Here is a 20875-nt window from a genome sequence, read left to right as displayed (position 1 = left end):
AATTTTAAAGTGAGATAAGGATCCGGAACAATGTGGGTCATCTAGACCGATCTCCCTGTTAAATGTAGATGCCAAACTACTGGCGAAGATCATGGCCTCGAGGATTGAAGACCTGTGTCCCAGGGGTAATGGGTGAGGGCCAGATGGGGCTTGTTCAGGGGAGGCATCTGGCAACCAACATCAGGAGGTTACTTAATGTGATCATGATGCCTCCAGAGGGAGCGGGAGGTAGAGATGGTTGTGGCCATGGACGCAGAGGAGGCCTTTTATTGAGTGGAGTGGAAATACGGAGGTCCTGGGCGGTTTCGGATTGGGCAGGGTTTTGTGGATTGGGTCCGGTTGTTATATCAGGCACCAATGGCGAGTTTGCGGACGAACCGGGTGAGATCAGATTATTTTAGGTTACGCCGGGGGACAAGGTAGGGGTGCCCACTTTCCCCACTGCTGTTTGCCCTGGCTATAGAGCCGTTGGGAATGGCACTGAGAATGACTGTGGCCCTGATGAGCAGGTTCTTTGAGGGGGTGAAGGATAGGTGTGGACGCTGTGCGGGGGGTCCTGCGTACCATGTCCATATGTTTTGGGCATGTCCGAGGCTGAGGGGTTTCTGGCCGGTGATTTGCTGATGTCATGTGAGAAGTATTAAAGCTGAGGGTGGTGCCGAGTCCAGAGGTGGCCATCTTTGGTGTGTAGGAAGATGCGGGAGCCCAGGGTGTGAGAGAGGCCGATGTTCTGGCCTTTGCCTCTCTGGTGGCATGGAGACAGATCCTACTAGGATGGAGGGACTCTGAGCCCCCGAAGCCCGAAGTCAGGGGTATGGGTTAGCGACATGGCGGGGTCTGTCAGACTCGAGAAAATTAAGTTCACCTCGAGGGGATTGCTGCAGAGATTTGCCTGGAGTTGGCAGCCATTCATCGACTTCTTCGAGAAAAATTAGGCTGTCAGCAAGGGGGGTGGGGGGGGGGGGGGGGGGGGGTGGGTTGTGAGTAAGGGCATGAGAACCAGCGGAACGGGGGCTGAGGAAGGTGGCACTGTTTGTGTAAGCCATGTTGGCTGCGATTTGTTACTGGGGGATGTTGGTTATATTGTTTTGTTCTTGTTGAAACCTGATGTTTAAAATCATAAATGCCGCAATAAAATATTTTCTGAAAAAACATAAAAAATTTCACCCGGGTGCCTTTATTTGTGAGATGAACAAAGGACAAACCAGTTCACGGTTAACGGAATTTTATTCACAGCTCTCTCACTCAACAAAGTATGACTCAGACTCTCAGCTGAGTTCTAGGGTTTACCTGCACTGAGTGAAGGAGGCTGGCCAGGCTGCAATCATTCGATGTGGAAATCTTCTCTGGGCTTTGAAACCCAGGGTCCCTTCTGTGGGCGGCACGGTTGTACAGTGGTTAGCATTGTTGCTTCACAGAGGCAGGGACCCGGGTTCAATTCCTGGCTTGGGTCAGTCACTCTGTGCGGAGTCTGCATGTTCTCCCCATGTCTGCGTGGGTTTCCTCCGGGTGCTCTGGTTTCCTCCCACAAGTCCCAAAAGAAGTGCTTGTTAGGTAATTTGGACATTCTGAATTCCCCCTCTTGTGTGCCCGAACAGGCGCCAGAGTGTGGCGACTAGGGGCTTTTCACATTAACTTCGTTGCAGTGTTAATGTAAGCCTACTTGTTACACTATAAAGATTATTATTATTCTTGCGATGGTTGTGCCTGGAGGACTCTCAGGTTATTGCTGAAGATCAGTTCCAATGTTCCTTTCTTTATACTGGTTGGATAGCATTGAGCTATAGGTATATGTCCACAACTGCCGTTGTCCTATCCAGACCCCAACTTCTTAATGAGGAAAACCGGATACTGTTATTTACCCAGGGTGATTCAATCAAGACCCATTGTCCTCTGAAACATTCTCATCTGACCAACTAACCCATTATGAAGTCTGATAGCTTCTTTTGTCTGCCCTTTGTCCTGCTGCAAGGTTGATCACTTGTATCTGAAAATTCATTATATATAGCATGGCCTTGTTCTTTTGTGTAAGTGCGAGGGGATAATCAGAAACTTCGTACAGCAGCTGGTCAATATCGATTCCAGCTGGGGCCTCGCATGGCAGTTTCTGTTCCTGGCCTGTGTGTCTTGTTAGCCTGTTTTCAGCACCATAGTTTAATGGGAAATTATGTGCAAATCTAGCAAATTCCTAAAAAAATATTGGGAGGCTAAGGACAAGATGCCATTTATGCAAAATGTGTGATGTAAATCAACCAATATGTTTTGAAGATTTGGAGCTTGCAACATTTCTCTTAATCTCCTGAATTTACTGGCTAATTTGCATTTTGATAACACCTTTTGTTGTTAACATGCCCTTATTTCCCTGGCAGGATTCGGCCCAATGTTCTGTGCGAAAACTCTTTTGATCATGAACTTCCTCGAACTGAACATAAGAAATAGGAGCAGGTGTATGTGGTGATATGCATCACTGTAAATACACAAGGGGTTAATGTAGATACACTACAACCAAGTAAACACTAGAGAGAGCACCGGAGACATCATGACATGCAGACATACAGCTAATGAACACACAGAATAGGACATGGCCAATGGGCAGTCAAGACACCCAGAGGTGACACTACCACAAGGGGCCAACCCATATAAAAGGACAGGGCACACATGCTCTTTCTCTTTTCCACAGGTGACACTTAGTGAGAAGCACAGGGGCAGATCAGAGCATCACACCCAACGCATGGCTTAGAGCAGACTGGTTAGTTACACTGAGTTATTATAGCAAGATTAGCAGGAGAGTCGAACTCAAGTAGGAGAATTGTTAACTGTTCAATAAATGTGCTAAACCTATCTCCAAGTCTGAACCTTCCTTTGTCAGAGTATACATCAAGGAAGCAGCTTATGCTACATGAAGAAGCATAACACAACATAGTAGACCTCACAGCCCATCGAGCCTGCTCTCCTATTCAGTGTGATCATGGCCGATCATGGGCTTCAACTCCATTTTGCATCCTGCTTCCCAATCCCTTAATCACCAGAGAAACCAAAACCCTGCATATCCCAGCCTTAAAAGTATTCAATGACTTAGTGTCCACACCCCTCTGGGGTAGAGAATTCCAAAGATTCACAACCCTTTCAGTGAATTAATTTCTTTTCTGAATGATTGGCCTCTTATCCTGATTGTGCCCCGAATTTTAACTGCTTGCTGACTTTCTGGTTCCTTGTACAAGCACATCCAAATCTCTTTGAACATTAGCACTTGTAAGTTTCTCACTTTTGAAAAAATGTTCTGCTTTTTTATTCTTACAGCCAAAGTGAATAACTTCTGTGACAAGTGCAGGATTTTAGAGATATTAGATTATTAACATTTGGCAGTTTGAGGGTTAAAAGCCAGAGTTGGTGTGTTTGACTGTAGTTGTCGTATTTTTAAAAGAATCTTTGAAACCTAGGGTCCCTTCTGTGGGTGGCACGGTTGCACAGTGTTTAGCACTGTTGCTTCACAGGGCCAGGTGTTCAGGTTCAATTTCTGGCTTGGGTCACTCTGTGCGGAGTCTGCAAGACCAGAAACCTTTTGGGAGCCAGAGGTGAAATTGACCATAGTAAAAGCTTGGGCTAATGTACTGTAGTTTGACTAAAGGGAGTCTCTGGGAGAGTTAAATGTGTTTTCAGCCTGGGGAGTTGATTTGTTTTCATCTTGGGGAGATGATGTAAGGCATTCAGAGCTTTTGAGAAAACTTTTTGAGTTGAGTATTGTTCTGGCTACACTGAGTCACAGAATCACAGAAAATATAATGCAGAAGAGGACCTTTGGCCGATTGAGTCTGCACTGACTCGTGAAAAACATCAGACCTACCAATACCATTTTTCAGCATTTGACCCATAGCCTTGAATGTTATGACGTACCAAGTGCTGATCTAGGTGCTTTTTAAAAAAAAAAAAAGATAATTTATTGAAGATATATTAGAAAACACCACTGACGTTTTAATACTTCTTGGAAAAAGTCGATGACCATCTTCCACCTCATGAAGAAGCCCTGATCCAGACCTCCAATGGCAAACTTAATTCTCTCCAAATTAAGAAATTCAGTGAGGTCCCGCACCAATGACCCGATACTTGATGGATCCGAGGACCGCCAGTTTAGCAAAATTCTCCTTCGGGCTAGCAGGGAGGCAAAAGCCACAATATCGGCCTCCTTCCCCACCAAAACACCTGGATCCTCAGACACTGCAAAAATAGCTGCCCATGGAGATGATCTGACCACCATTCCCACCATTTGAGACAATATATTCGTGACTCCCTCCCATATCTCCACCAATTTTGGAAAGGTTCAGAACCTGTCGACATGATTCGCAGGGTCCTGCCACATTGTGCACACTGATCGGCCACTTCTGGGAAGAATCGCCTCAGCCTTGCCAGTGTCATGTGTGCTCTATGCACAACTTTAAGCTGAATAAGACTCAGTCCAACACATAATGAGGATGCATTAATTCTATACATTGCTTCTGCCCAAATCCAACCTCGCACCTTGCTTCTCAATTCCTCCTCCCATTTTGCCGCATTTCCACCATCAAAACTTCCTCCTTCCTGACCAACCCGGGTACACATTGGAGATCTTGCCCCCCCAATATCATCCTCCGAGAGGAGCCTGTCCTGGAAACCCAAGGATGGCAACATTGGGAACAAACCCACCTCTACTCAAAAAGGCCCTTAATTGGAGGTATCTGAACTCATTACCGCTGGGCAATTGGTAATCCTCCATCAGGTTAATTAGGTCCACAATCTTCTCACCCAGAAACAGGTCCTGAAAGCATTTGATTCCCAAACGGTCCCACTCCTTAAACCTGGCATCCAATCTCGCTGAGACAAATCTATGGTTCCCACAGATAGGGGCATTTCTTTCTGTACATGCCCTCCAGGCCAAAATGTTGCTGGCACTGATTCCACACCGTCAGAGTGGAAACTACCACTGGATTTGATGAGTACCTACTCGTTGAGATTGTAGAGGAGCTGAAGCCAATGCCCTTGAGGAGGTCTCCCTACACGAGGCCTCCTCCACCCTAACACCCATTTCAATATTGGCAGCCCAGTAGTAATTCTGAAAATTAGGGAGAACCAGGCCACCACCACGTCCAACCCTCTCCAGATAAACTCTTTTAATACGGAGAATCTTCTCTGCCTACACAAAGCCCAGAATAAGCCTATTGATCTTTCTGAAAAAGATTTGGGCAGAAAGATTGGGAAATTCTGGAATACAAAAAGAAACCTTGGCAGGATCACCATCTTTATTGCCTGGACTCTCCCGGGCAGAGATAGTGACAGCCTGATCCATCTTTTAAATTCCTCTTTCATCCTTTCCAGTTTGGGGGGGTGGGGAGGAACATGGGAGTTTATTTGTTCTCTCACCAGTATGGTGGCCCCTGCACGAGTCCTGCGACTATCCTGAACCCACCAAATCACCCAAACCCGACCATAAGAAAAACAAATAAATAAATAACCCCTATCCCACATCTCCCCACCCCCAAACATCAAACTCACCTTTGTTTTTTTAAATGTTTCAATTAAAGGGCAATTTAGTGTGGCCAATCCACCTACCCTACATATCTTTGGGTTGTGAGGGTGAGACCCACGCAGACGGGGAGAACGTGCAAACTCCACACGGACAGTGACTTGGGGTCGGGAGCGACCCCGGGTCTTCGGCGCAGTGAGGACGCTTTTTGGAAATCCAGGTGTACTGCATCTAGTGGTTCTCCTTTATCTATCCTGCTTACATCCTCAAAAAGCCCTAATAAATTTGTCAAACAGCATTTCCCTTTCAGAAACCATGTTGGCTTGTTCTAATCATAAGACTTCCTGAATAATAGATTCCAACGTTTTCCCAACAACTCCTATTAGGCTAACTGGCCTGTAGGTTGTGGTGATATGCATATCCATAGCAATGTATATAGTTGGATGTACGACCTCCGACCAGCAGGTGGGGACGGTGATCCACCATGTGATTCCATAGATCAGGCAGTTGGTGGTAAGTCGTATTAGAGGACAGTTGCATTAAAAGTAGCTCCAGAAAATTCACTTTGTTGCCGTTTGTATTATAGTTTGTTAGTTATCTTTCCACGTGTTCATTTTGTTAATAAACTATCTTAACTAGATGTTATGTGTGCATCTTTACCACGGCACAACAAAGAACATAACACACATAACATAACTGTTTTCCCTCCTGTGATATTTTGCAGCTTCCAATCGAATGAGACTTCCTGAATCTAAAGAATTTTGAAAAATCATAGCTGGCACATCAATTATCTTTGCAGTTATCTCTTTTAGAATCCTTGAGGATTTGTTGGATTTTAGCCCCTTAAGTGTCACCAGTACTTTATCTCTGCTGATATTAATCCCCCCCCCCCCCTCTTTTTAGCCCCTTGGTTATCATCAATTTCTGGTATGGAACTTGTGTATTCTGCAGTGATGACAGACAGACACAAAGTAATTGTTCAATGTCTCTACCATTTCTCCTGTCTCTGCTTCAAAGGGACCAGCATTTACTTTCACTTTTCTCTGCCTTTTTATATACTTATTAAAACAGATTTTAGAGCTTTTACATTTCCAGCTAATTTACTCTCCTACTTTATTTTCCTGGTTATCAACTTTTTGGTGACCTTTTGCTCGCTTCTAAAACACTCCCAATCCTCCGATTTGCTACCGTTTTTGACAACATTGTATGCCCCTTTTAATCTAATACCATCCCTAACCTCCTGAGTGAACCACGGATGGGTCCCCCTTGCTGAATTTCTGTTCCTAATGGAATGTATTTTTGTTGAACATTTTGGATTGTTTCTTTAAATGTTGCCCACTGTTTATTTACCTCCAAACTCTTCAGTAGATTTACTTAATTAACTGTAGCCAGTTCTCCCCTCAAAACTATGTAATTGACTTTGTTTAAGAATTTTGTTTGCGAATATGTCACTTTCAGACTTAATAAGGCATTTAATAAGTTCACTCTTTCCCAGTGGATCTTGTGACATTACTAATTAACCCTGTTTCATGGGCGGCATGGTACCACAGTGGTTAGCACTGTTGCTTCACCGTGCCAGGGACCTGGGTTTGATTCCCGGCTTGGGTCACTGTCCGTGCAGAGTCTGCACATTCTCCCAGTGTCTGCGTGGGTTTCCTCCAGGTGCTCCGGTTTCCTCCCACAAGTCCTGAAAGATGTGCTTGTTAGGTGAATTGCACATTCTGAATTCTCCCTCAGTGTACCCGAACAGGCGCCAGAATGTGGCAACTTGGGGCTTTTCACAATAACTTCATTGCAACATTAATGTAAGCCTTCTTGTGACACTAATAAAGATTATTATATAATACTAGCTTGAAGGTAGTTTTATATCTAGTTGGTTCTACTAAGTACAGCCCCAAGAAACTTGTCACAAAAATATTCTACAAACTCATCTTGCCAATTTGATTATCCCAGTCTATATGAAAGTTGAAGTTCCCCATAATTATTACACTTCCTTTATTGCAGGCTCCAATAATTTCTTGTTTAATGTTCTGCCCAACCATATGACGACTGTTCAGAGCCTTATAAACTCCTCCCACCGGTGTTTTACCATAGAATTTACCATAGAATTTACAGTGCAGAAGGAGGCCATTCGGCCCATCGAGTCTGCACCGGCTCTTGGAAAGAGCACCCTACCCAAGGTCAACACCTCCACCCTATCCCTGTAACCCCACCCAACACTAAGGGCAATTTTGGACACTATGGGCAATTTAGCATGGCCAATCCACCTAACCTGCACATCTTTGGACTGTGGGAGGAAACCGGAGAACCGGAGGAAACCCACGCACACACTGGGAGGATGTGCAAACTCCACACAGACAGTGACCCATCCGGGTTTTTAGGTTCTTGCTATTCCTAATTTCCACCCATTCTGATTCTATTTCATGATCTTCAGAGGCCAGCTCCTTTTTCACTAATGTCTACATGTCACCCTTTACTTTTAAGGGCTACCCATCTCCTTTGCCATTCATCTGTCTTTCCAAAATATTATGTACGCTGGAATATTTATTTCCCAATCTTGATCACCTTGTAACCATGTTTCTGTAACGAAGATTCGATCTACACCATGGGCAGGATTCTCCGCAATCGGCGCGATGTCCGCCAACCGGCGCCAGAAACGGCGCGAATCAGTCCGGCATCACGCAGCCCCAAATGTGCGGAATTCTCCGCATCTTGAGGGGCCGAGCCTTCACCTTGAGGGGCTAGGGCCGCGCCGGACTGATTTCCGCCCCGCCAGCTGGTGGGAAAGGCCTTTGGTGCCCCGCCAGCTGGCGCGGAAATGACTTTGCTGTGCGGCGCATGCGCGGGAGCGTCAGCGGCCGCTCACGGCTTCCCCGCACATGCGCAGTGGAGGGGGTCTCTTCCACCTCCGCCATAGTGGAGACCATGGCGAAGGCGGAAGGAACAGAGTGCCCCCACGGCACAGGGCCGCCCGCGGATCGGTGGCCCCGATGGCGGGCCAGGCCACCGTGGGGGAACCCCCCTGGGGCCAGATCGCCCAGAGCCCGCCCGCGCCACCTTGTCCCGCCGGTAAGAGAGGTGGTTTGATTCTCGCCGGCGGGATAGGCATTCCAGCAGCGGGACTTCGGCCCGCCGGAGAATCGCCGGGGGGGGGGGGGCCCGCCAACCGGCGCGGCGCGATTCCCGCCCCCGCTGAATATCCGGTGCCTGAGAATTCGGCAACCGCCGGGGGCGGGATTCACGCCAGCCCCCGGCGATTCTCCGACCCCCGTCCATGATACCTCTATTTTTTGCCTCTTGTCATATTTCAGATGCTTCATGAATTCAGATAAAGAACCTTTTAGTTTAATTGTTTTACTTCCATTTCCTGAAATTATCTTACTCACTGATGTACATTAATTAAACTTTCTGTGTCTTCCTGTCCCACACCGTTTGTCTTCACCCACACCGTTGTATTGTTCAAAGCCTCGACCTTTCTCCATAGATTTCTTCAGTTTCTCTTCAACCAAACCCTCCCCACCTCTGTTAGTAAAACCTCTAACAGCTCTAATTATACGATTGGCCAGGGCACTGGTTCCAGCCTAGTTCAAGTGGAGCCCATCTCAACGGAATAGCTCACTCTTCCCTGAGTCCTGATGCCAGTGCCCCAAGATTCAAAACCTCTACTTCCCACAACACTTTTTGAGCTGCACGTTTTGTTTTCTAATCTGCTTAACCCTATGTCAGTTGGCATGTGGCTCGGTTAACAATTCAGAGATAATTACCTTTGATGTTCTGCGTTTTAATTTGGACCTGACCCTAACTCCACAACTTCTCTTGGGTAGAACCAGAAATTCTGTTTTCCTATATTGTTGGTTCCCACATGGACCACAACAACTGTATCCTCCCCCTCCCAAGTTTTTCTCCAGCCAGGGTCGATGTCCTTAATCCTGGCACCAGACGGGGAACAAAACCTTCAGAGCTCCCTCCCGTGCTGCAAAAAACAATATCTATCCCCTGACTAAACTGCCTCCTATCATCACTACTACATTCTTCTTTGCTCTGCCCACTTGAATGGCATCCATCACCATGATGCCAAGGCCTGTGCGCTCATCCACATTGCATTCTTCCTTCCCCATGGGTAGTAAATATCTTATACCTGTTGGACAAAGCCAGGGGCTGAGGCTCCTCCATCACTATATGCTGGGTCTCCATATTTGCCTGACCCGCAGTTATGGCCCGAGAAGGCAAAACTTAATTCATTAGAGAAATTGAAATCTTAAATGATGGTCTCGGGCGTTAGTGATTTATATAATCTCATTGGTTTGTATTCCGATCAGTTAACGTACGTCTCCTTTCTTTTTTATGTTGGGTGAACTATTTAGAGCACTGCAATGGGATACCGATCCTTCTGTGCTCCAGTTGCAGTCCGACTCTGATCTCAGGTATGTATCTGTATTTGCATTCTGCATAGTTATTGTGTAAAATAATTATGCAATAATGTTTTAACCTTTGTGATAAAGAGATTCAAATATAATTTATGATTGTTAAACGCCATCTTACCATAACCACGCACTTGAAATCCTGCCCACATGATGACAATAAGTGGCAAATTGATGTAACATGAATATCACTTTTTGAAAAATTGTGATTGCGATTAACTATGGCAGGAGCATCTTCCCTGCAATGTTCGACCCTGATTTTGCATAATCTGGTTTTCAAGTAGAATTGTTTAGTTCTAATTCCCTCTCATTTGTTTCTGAAATGTGATTTGTGTTTTGATTTAAAGGGAAGTGGTTTTTATATAAAGTATTTCAAAATATGACTCTCTTCACCATTTAATACAGCCGTCGCATGCCTAAACTTGTGATTTCAAAAATTACCCAAGTTGATTTTTTACCTCGCGAAGTGGTATCGTACTGCAAAGAGACGCAAACACCTGTTGCTCAACAGCCAGAAGGTAACTTGTTTTTCAATTGTCTTCAAAGCATACTGCACATTTTAAGCCTATATTTGATTTGTATTTTATTCATGACTTATTTTTTACCGCCGTAAGTTAACCTTTTGGGCCTAAAGGACTCTTCTACAGAACTGAGGAAAGGTAGAAATGCATTATATAAGCATTATATAGTTGGAAAGAGGGCAGAGGAGATTAGGCAGAACAGAAGTTGTTCAGTTGCTTCAATTCACACATTCTGCTCTCTTATTATGCCACTACGAGCACACTTTATCCCTTAATCTTACATCTGTATCAAATTTGTCAGTATTGCCTTTGCCCCAAGCTATCCCAGGTCTTCTATTCTGCCTCTGCCTCCTTTCCAACTGTATAATTGGGTGGCATAATAGCACAGTGGTTAGCATTGTAGCTTCACAGCGTCAGGGACCAGGGTTTGATTCCTGGCTTGGGTCACTGTCTGTGCGGAGTCTGCACATTCTCTCCGTGTGCGTGGGTTTCCTCCCACAAATCCCGAAAGACATGCTTATTAGATGAATTAGACATTCTGAATTCTCCCTCAGTGTACCCGAACAGGCACCGTAGTGTGAAGACTAGGGGCTTTTCACAGTAACTTCATTGCAGTGTTAATGTAAGCCTACTTGTGACAATAATAACGATTATTATTATTCTGTAAATGTCTACCTTTCTGCAGAAGGGTCATTTAGATCCTAAATGTTAACTCTGTCTCTCCCCATAGATGCTGCTTGACCTGAGTTTATCTTGCATTTTCTGTTTTTGTTTCAGGAATTCTATGCCCTTGCCCACAAGGGTAATCCTGCAAGCCCCTTAAGGCTCCTGAACTGATGGTTATTAGTCAAATTATGATCTCCTGCAATTTTTCCTGACCTTCCATTTCTGTAAAACTGTATGCAGAGCCTTCTTGAAATGCCATCACCTATGGAATGATGTTTCATAGATCTCTGGGAAAAACAAAACTTCTGCAGATCTGATCTTAATTCCTATTTTCTCAATTTAAATGCATGTGTCTATTATAATTTCACCAGAGAAAGCTAACAAATCTTACCACTACCAGGGAATGCTGAGATTTGGGTGGGATCCAGCCTGAAATTGAATGGATCAGTTAGCCTGAAATTATTTTGGGGTGTCAAGGGGAAAAGGCCAACAAGCACAGTGAAATAATGGAATACAAGGTTTTAAAATGCTAAATAAATGGGTGGAGCCAAAATGTGAATATTGGGAAACTGGAAGTGCATACAGTCAGGGGCACAGGGTCTCGCATGCCCTGATTTGCAGGTGATAAAACTGAAAACTGGGGTTAAGGATCAGACAAATGGAAGAAACAAAAAAACTGCCGAAGTTGCTTGAAAGCCTAGGAACTTGGCTCACCTACTTTGCCAGAAACTAACTGCAACAATATTGAGGCGGGCAACAGTTTTCACATGAATATTCCCATTGTAAATATTTGCCTGGCATTTTAACACGGTAACATTTTTGATGTCAAAAATGTCACCAAGTGTGTTTGTAAAAATCATTTTTTAGGTTATAAGATGCACGTGTGGTAGGAATGAGCTTTGAATTTGTACAGTGGTGCTGTGGAACAGCCAGGATTAATTGTTGACCCAATAGTAATTCCAAATGAAAGCATTTGACTTCTGGAATAACACTTTTTAGATTTTATTTTGAAACCTAAAATATATGGCATAATTAACCCCTGAGCATTGAGTCTGTTGTTGTTATAAGTATAATGGAGATTAGGCAACAACTGAAAATTTGAGAGAAATACTTTTCCTTAAAGATACCTACTTTTTACTTCTGGCAATGACGATGTTCCTAATTCATGTTCAATTTTTGTACATCATTTGTACTTCGGATAGTAAACTTGCAATAAAACTGTGTTCATTCTCCCAATTGAGGGAAAAAGATCAACTTTGCCAGAAACAAGTCTGTTGCATTCAAGATGGCAAAAAAACGCTCCTTCAATCTGATCAAAATGGTTGCTAACCAACATGTTTTGGCTTCTGGCATGTTTAAGGAAGAGAAATGTCAAAGACTTCCAACAGCTCAGGTTGATGGCTTAAATCAGAGAATTAAATATGTTTAAATCTGATTAAATCGATTAAAAGTTCAACTCTCTGATCTATGGAGCAAACCAGAAACTTCATCGGTCTAAGGTCAACAAATGCTGCCAGTGTCAAGTTTATAACCTAGGAACATGCTATTAAGTATCTGATTATATACTCCATTACAGGTTTTCACATTAGAGAATAACTTAATATGTTTATATCAATTTACATGTTATAATATGTGCCATGATTGTCAACAGCTTATTTGAAGTAACATTTGTACAGAAAAAAAATAACAATTACAGTATTATGATCCTTATTTGTCATTTTTAAGGGCATATTGTGTAACCATGAAAAGCAAGAATATTGCACCCTCTTGTGGTGATGGTTGAAAAGATTCAGTAAAATAAGGCTACTTTAGTTGCAATACTAGATACTGAGGTAATTATTACTGTCTAACAGTTGATTCACTTTTTTCAATAATTTGTTTTTGTTTGTAAAAATATGAGTATCCCTTGGGAGTGATTGTTAAATTAGTCTTATTTCTTCTTCTTTGTCTTATTTACTTATTCTGAAGCACACACGTGACTTCAGGAGGATATCGAAAGTGGATAAAAATATACTAGTATTGGGTCAACCAACCCCACTGGTTGGTTGACCCAATACTAGGGCACCCAAAATCAGGGCACTCCTTACACTTGAATAGAGGTTAGTACACAAGCCACCCTTCTTCCACAGAAAAGAAATGCAGCACCACCTCCCTCTGAACGGAAGCCCTGTATGCATCTCTACCCACCCTGCAACCACTGAACTGAAAAGGGCATAATTTCCAAAAAGAAACGTTGAATCAATCTCCTCATCATACACCTGATATAGAAGAAATTCAACTAAAACGAAGTAAACTTGATCCTTCTTACCGCAAAGAGAAGAACCTGTTAAAACTCAGTCAGTTGGTGAAGGATATGAATGGAGCTCATCTTTACGTACTTTCATAAATATTTACTTACACAGTGTGATGACTGGGATGGGAGAAGTATACATATTATCTAGCCCACTATTCTGCTGGCCGGACCATTAATTTAAAAGTTTAAGTTACACACCAATTGTTTACTTTCACCACTGGTACCCAGAATAAAATACTTTAACCAAGCTTCTTTCAATAAACAACAAACTTAATAGTTTATTTAAAAAAATTGCAAGGTCTGGTTAACACACAATTGTACACTGAAGCATAACACACGCACACCCACAGACAAAAAAAATGACAAACAGATGGAGTCCCCCAGGGATGAGCTTTAGAGGATAGGCATTATTAAATGCAGGATAAAGTTCCAGGAGTCTTGACGCTGTCGATCTGGACATGTTGGTAGCCACACACCATTTTAGACAAAGGCAGATAGAGAGTCAGGTACGGTAGCCTTCCTTTCTTGGTTTATACCCCAACAAGACTGACTTCAAAACCAGCAGGTCCAAAACGTTCCATCTCAACCATGTGATTTCCAGAAAGTTACCAGCCTTTGCCTTTCTTCAGTTTTTTCCCCGATCCATTAAAGTAGTTGCAGTTCCAAACAAACAAACGGACCATCCTCCAGTACTATGCAGGTCAGATGATTTCTTGAAAGAGGACAGCATGTTGACATTTTCAAGGTGAACATACGCAGGTCAACATCCAAATGTCCAAACAATGCAATGTCCTATCGTATTTTAATAGAAAATTCAGTCATGAAAGATATGATTCGAACAAATTACAAGCACCTCCTAATCCAATGATCACAGGATAGGTCAGTGTCAATTGGTGAATCTCTTTGAAGATAACCTTGCCTCACCTCAACCTCAACAAACATACGGAGGTTCAGCCTTTTGCTCCCCACCAATCCAAGTATAAACATGGCCTATCCCTTTCCCAATAAGAACAAATCCTGACCCCATTGCTCAGTTGAGATTTGCCCTTCTCCCACCCACTTGGAATAAATTTGAGTCTATTCTTGTCCCTCATGAGCTGTAACTCACTTCCCATCGAACAAGTTGCAAAGAATTTGACCTTTTTGTGGGAAGAGTACTCCATCTCTCATCAGTTTATTTTTAAACTGTTACTGACCCAAGGCCATGCTTTCAGGATGTTTTGCAGTGAGTCATGGTATACTGAAGTGTTGTAAACGCGCATGAGATGTGTTTATTTTTCATTCTTTGTTTATATGGTGACTGAAATGTCTTGATAAAGCTTTTGTAAAAGGTAGCTAAAGCATTTTTTTTTTTTGCAAAGGAACTTTGTGTACTTCTTTATGTGCAATGAAATTAGTAATTTAATTGGATAGGGAGTTGAATATTATACAGCCTTCGGTTTAGTTTTCAAGTTATGTTTTCACAAACCTTATGGGAAGTGTTCCTATGTTTTAATCAATTAATCCGAAATGAGGATGTGAGGTTCATGCATAGAATTTGACATGATCCAAGTCTGAAATTTTACCGCGCATAATGGGAGTTATGTACAGGCCTCCTAACAGTGGTCAGGACCGGGGGCACAAAATGCACCACGAAATAGAATGTGCATGTCAGAAAGGCAAGGTCACAGTGATCATGAGGGACTTCAATATGCAGGTGGACTGGGTAAATAATGCTGCCAGTGGACCCAAGGAAAGGGAATTCATTGAATGTTTACAGGAGGGCTTTTTGGAACAGCTTGTGATGGAGCCCACGAGGGAACAGGCCATTCTGGACTTAGTGTTATGTAATGAGCCAGACTTGATTAAAGATCTTAAAGTAAGGGAACACTTAGGAGGCAGTGATCATAATATGATAGAATTCAATCTGCAATTTGAAAGAAAGAAGGTAGAATCAGATGTAAAGGTGTTACAGTTAAATAAAGGTAACTACAGGGGCATGAGGGAGGAACTGACAAAAATCGACTGGGAGCAGAGCCTAGTGGGAAAGACAGTAGAACAGCAATGGCAGGAGTTTCTGGGAGTAATTGAGGACACAGTACAGAGGTTCATCCCAAAGAAAAGAAAGGTTATCAGAGGGGGGATTAGGCAGCCATGGCTGACAAAGGAAGTTAGGGAATGCATCAAAGCAAAAGAGAAAGCCTATAATGTGGCAAAGAGTAGTGGGAAGTCAGAAGATTGGGAAGGCTACAAAAACAAACAGAGGATAACAAAGAGAGAAATAAGGAAAGAGAGGATCAAATATGAAGGTAGGCTAGCCAGTAACATTAGGAATGATAGTAAAAGTTTCTTTAAATACATTAAAAACAAACGGGAGACAAAAGTAGACATTGGGCCGCTCCAAAATGACGCTGGTAATCTAGTGATGGGAGACAAGGAAATAGCCGAGGAACTAAATAAGTACTTTGCGTCAGTCTTCACAGTAGAAGACATGAGTAATATCCCAACAATTCTGGAGAGTCGGGGGAGAGTTGAATATGGTAGCCATCACAAAGGAGAAAGTGCTAGAGAAACTAAGAGGTCTAAAAATTGATAAATCTCCGGGCCCAGAGGGGCTACATCCTAGAGTTCTAAAGGAGATAGCTGAAGAAATAGTGGAGGCGTTAGTTATGATCTTTCAAAAGTCACTGGAGTCAGGGAAAGTCCCAGAGGATTGGAAAATCGCTGTTGTACCCTCCCTGTTCAAGAAGGGAACAAGGATAAAGATGGAAAATTATAGGCCAATTAGCCTAACCTCGGTTGTTGGCAAGATTCTAGAATCCATTGTTAAGGATGAGATTTCTAAATTCTTGGAAGTGCAGGGTCGGATTAGGACAAGTCAGCATGGATTTAGTAAGGGGATGTCATGCCTGACAAACCTGTTGGAGTTCTTTGAAGAGATAACAAATAGGTTAGACCAAGGAGAGCCAATGGATGTTATCTATCTTGACTTCCAAAAGGCCTTTGATAAGGTGCCTCACGGGAGACTGCTGGGTAAAATAAGGGCCCATGGTATTCGAGGCAAGGTACTAACATGGATTGACGATTGGCTGTCAGGCAGAAGGCAGCGAGTTGGGATAAAAGGTTCTTTTTCGGAATGGCAACCGGTGACGAGTGGTGTCCAGCAGGGTTCAATGTTGGGGCCACAGCTGTTCTCTTTATATATTAACGATCTAGATGACGGGACTGGGGGCATTCTGGCTAAGTTTGCCGATGATACAAACATAGGTGGAGGGGCAGGTAGTATGGAGGAGGTGGGGAGGCTGCAGAAAGATTTAGACAGTTTAGGAGAGTGGTCCAAGAAATGGCTGATGAAATTCAACGTGGGCAAGTGCGAGGTCTTGCACTTTGGAAAAAAGAATAGAGGCATGGACTATTTTCTAAACGGTGACAAAATTCATAATGCTGAAGTGCAAAGGGACTTGGGAGTCCTAGTCTAGGATTCTCTAAAGGTAAACTTGCAGGTTGAGTCCGTAATTAAGAAAGCAAATGCAATGTTGTCATTCATCTCAAGAGGCTTGGACTATAAAAGCAGGGATGTACTTCTGAAGCTTTATAAAGAATTAGTTAGGCCCCATTTAGAATACTGTAAGCAATTTTGGGCCCCACACCTCAGGAAGGACATACTGGCACTGGAGCGGGTCCAGCGGAGATTCACACGGATGATCCCAGGAATGGTAGACCTAACATACGATGAACGTCTGAGGATCCTGGGATTATCTTCATTGGAGTTTAGGAGGTTGAGGGGAGATCTAATAGAAACTTACAAGATAATGAATGGCTTAGATAGGGTGGACGTAGGTAAGTTGTTTCCATTAGCAGGGGAGGCTATGACCCGGGGGCACAGCCTTAGAATAAAAGGGAGTCACTTTAGAACAGAGATGAGGAGACATTTCTTCAGCCAGAGAGTGGTGGGTCTGTGGAATTCATTGCCACAGTGGGCGGTGGAGGCCGGGATGTGAGTGTCTTTAAGACAGAAGTTGATAAATTCTTGATTTCTCGAGGAATTAAGGGCTATGGAGAGAGAGCGGGTAAATGGAGTTGAAATCAGCCATGATTGAATGGTGGCGTGGACTCGATGGGCCGAATGGCCTTACTTCCGCTCCTATGTCTTATGGTCTTATGTCACAGCAGCCAATTTTGGTTTAGATTCCAATTCATTCTTCTCTGAAGGGGAGGGAGGGAAGAGGGTGAGAAAAGAGAATTTACAGGAATTGACCAGATTATTTTTAATTCTATTGTTTTGCTGTCCACCTTAATTTGGAAAGTGTGAACTTTAATGACAGTTGAATTCCTACTTTTAAAGGGTGATGAATTATTATGATTTTCTAATATTTTAAAGCTTAGAAACTTGTTTTCAGTGCGAATAGCTCCCTGTGGAGAGGCGGTGGCATAGTGGTATTGTCACTGGACTAGTAATCCAGACATCCAAGGTAATGCTCTTGCGAACCTGTTTCGAATCCCGCCATGGCAGATGGTGAAATTTAAAAATTCAATACAAAATCTGGAATTAAAAGATGACCATGAAACTATTGTCAATTGTCGTAAAAACCCACCTAGTTCACTAATCATAGAATCATAGAATTTACAGTGTAGAAGGAGGCTATTCGGCCCATCGAGTCAGCACCTGCCCTTGGAAAGGGCACCCTAAATAAGCCCACACCGCCACCCGATCCCCATAACCCAGTAACCCCACCTAACCTTTTTTTGGACACTAAGGGCAATTTAGCATGGCCAATCCACCTAACCTGCACAACTTTGGACTGTGGAAGGAAACCGGAGCACCCGGAGGAAACCTACCCAGACACTGGGAGTACATGCAGACTCCACACAGACAGTAACCTGAGCCTGGGACCCTGGAGCTGTGAAGTAACTGTGCTAACCACTGTGCTACTGTGCCGCCGTGCACGTCCCTTAGTGAAGGAAATCTGCCATTCTTACCCAGTCTGACCTACATTTGACTTCAGATCACAGCAATGTGATTGACTCTTAAAATGCTACTCAGTTCAAGGGCAATTAGGACAGGCGAAAAATGCTGGCCTTGCCTCAGACATGCACATCCCCTGAAAGAATAAAGGCAAATAAATAGCGGCAGGGACATGATGTTTGATGTAATCCGCTAGCCTTTGTGATGTATGGCCTACATTCCTAACATTACACTGGCACTGAAATTCATGTACCTGATTGCTCATTTGTGTTATAGGCAGGGCAGCTTTTTGGCTTGATTGCAACATCCTGTTAATGACGAATGCCACTCGTGTTGCTACTGTGTAGTCGCAACATGAAACCGCTCGCTTTACCTGTTGCTCAAATTTTGGAAATACCTTTCCTGTGGAGGTCACATCACTGAGTATCTTTAAGACAGAGATAGATAGGTTCTTGATTAATAAGGGTATCAAGGGTTATGGGGAGAAAGCAGGAGAATGGGGATGAGAAAAATATCAGCCATGATTGAATGGCGGAGCAGACTCGATGGGCCGAGTGGCCTAATTCTGCGCCTATGTCTTATGGTCTGATGGTCTTATGGTCTTCCCTTCTTGGGTAATTTGAGATGAACCAGGCATTTTTCACAGCTCAAAGTGACAGCTGTAAGCCCATTCATGAGTTTTCATACAGCACAAAATGATCTGATCAGGATGGGCATTATTCCAGAGGATGTTGTTCATGCGCTCTATTTCAGCATCATGCTAGCATGATGAGCAAATAACTTGGACCTTATTATGAGATTGCCGATGAGGCCATTCTTATAGCGTGTGGAACTGTAAGAATCCCAATGTGTGTATTGATCAGCACCCTCTTCACATACAGTAGAAAGTTGTTGTTTCCCCTGATATTGGTATTCTTGTGATTGTCCTGATGACCGCAAGATCAAATGTTTTGACATAATATCTTTATTCAGCAATACTCTTCTGTACCACTAAATTACTATTTGTAACTGGTTTGCTAAAATCTGCTATTTATTTTAAATAATGGCCTACTTGTCCTTATTATAACAGAGAAAAGTGAGTGGGGGGGGGGGGTCTGTACAGCCCACCCATTAATACCCAGAACCCCCCATCAGATCTGAGATTGTGAAAATCCCAAGTATATGCAAAAAAAATAAACTTAAACCCTGAAAGTGGGAAATGAAATCAAAGCTAACTTGCCGAGAACAGCACCCTCCTTAAGATGAGGGGCACGGTTTACAAATATTAAGGCGGGAGGGGGGATACAGGTTTCTAGTGAACAGTGCCCAATTGTTTTTGGGGAAAAAGCATGTGAATAGAACCAGTTTTGTGGAGTCTCTATATCTTACACCCGTTGCTAGGAATATCTGACGCCACATTGGAGGAGGATGTGCAGGCGCTATAAACAGATGTTAGTTCCCTTGCATATTCTAATAAGGCACCTAATGCTTGTTCTACTTCCCTGCTCTAATATTTGGCAATAGGCTTATTTAATAATTAGTATCCTCATAGGAAGTAGAACTGTGCATAAAATGGGAGTTTGTGCTATCTGGACCTGGAATTGCAAAAATAGGGGCAATTACAAAATTAGTTTGGAATCCTATTTTAAGACTCTTCAACCACAGCATGATCAAGGCTGAGAAAGATTGGCCAGAGTTGACCAGCATTTTAAATGGGTTCAATCAATCACATCATTGGCAACATTATCAGAATGAGTTAATTTTTCAGCCATGCTTTGGCAGAGCCTCATTTCCCTTTTTGTTTGATTAACTTTCTCCATGTTTACATACATAATTTGTTACTGAATTGGTACAACAGTCCATGAAAACAAAAAAGCCCAGATAATTATGGGAATAGGACAAAATACTGCGATCTAGGCAGAAGATAGTGGTCATTAGTTTCCAATGACATCACTGTGAATGATCAAAGGTTAGAAGTTAAGCTTTGAAGCTAAAATTGGACAAAGCCTTCAAAAAAGGCAGTTTCCTAGTCCTGTTTAGCACAAATGTAAGAATGTGTGGCAACTTGTACAAAATTACTGTAAATCGAATTCAAGTACATGCACCTTGTTGAGTCACACAAATCATGAAAAACATTTTTTAGTTCAGTTAATTAAGACTAAATAGGTTACTTAACTTTTGTAGTGAACTTGCAATTTTTTCATGGTGTCTGACAATTGTATTAAATGTTAGTTGGATTAGAAATATCTCCACCTTCTTTGTTTTGAGTTAAATGTAGTCGGAGCAAAATTGGGTTCAGGAGTACTCTTTAAGGTTCCAAAATGGTGTCCATGGCATGTACGCACACTTCTAGTATGAAATGCACCAGCTGCCATATTGACAAAGGAGTTGTGTGTATACATCCACTGAAAGTATGCAGCTGTAGATCACTATGTTAGTCACTGTGCCATGCTGATTTAATGCCGGTGCTTTTGTTTCGTTTTGGAGCTGCCCTCTCGCCTAGGCCCATATTTAACTTCATACAGCTGACCTTGTGTTCAATGGCACCCCACC

The 20875-nt window shown here is 43.1% G+C and overlaps 1 protein-coding gene across 5 annotated transcripts in view; it reads left to right on the top strand.

Annotated features, from left to right (window-relative positions):
- LOC140425138 (cytoplasmic dynein 1 intermediate chain 1) overlaps nucleotides 1–20875 on the top strand; it is a 502251-nt gene that overhangs the window by 137932 nt on the left and 343444 nt on the right. For all 5 annotated transcript variants that reach the window (XM_072509063.1, XM_072509064.1, XM_072509066.1 and 2 more), the window contains exons 5-6: nucleotides 9862–9921; nucleotides 10324–10436. In XM_072509063.1, coding sequence (XP_072365164.1) covers nucleotides 9862–9921; nucleotides 10324–10436 — 173 coding nt within the window. The remainder of the gene's footprint in view (nucleotides 1–9861; nucleotides 9922–10323; nucleotides 10437–20875) is intronic.

The sequence above is a fragment of the Scyliorhinus torazame genome, chromosome 6, assembly GCF_047496885.1.
Source record: "Scyliorhinus torazame isolate Kashiwa2021f chromosome 6, sScyTor2.1, whole genome shotgun sequence".
In the NCBI taxonomy this organism is placed as follows: Eukaryota; Metazoa; Chordata; class Chondrichthyes; order Carcharhiniformes; family Scyliorhinidae; genus Scyliorhinus; species Scyliorhinus torazame.
The sequence above is the reverse complement of the archived record's forward strand: the minus strand, read 5'-3'. Positions and strand labels throughout refer to the sequence as shown.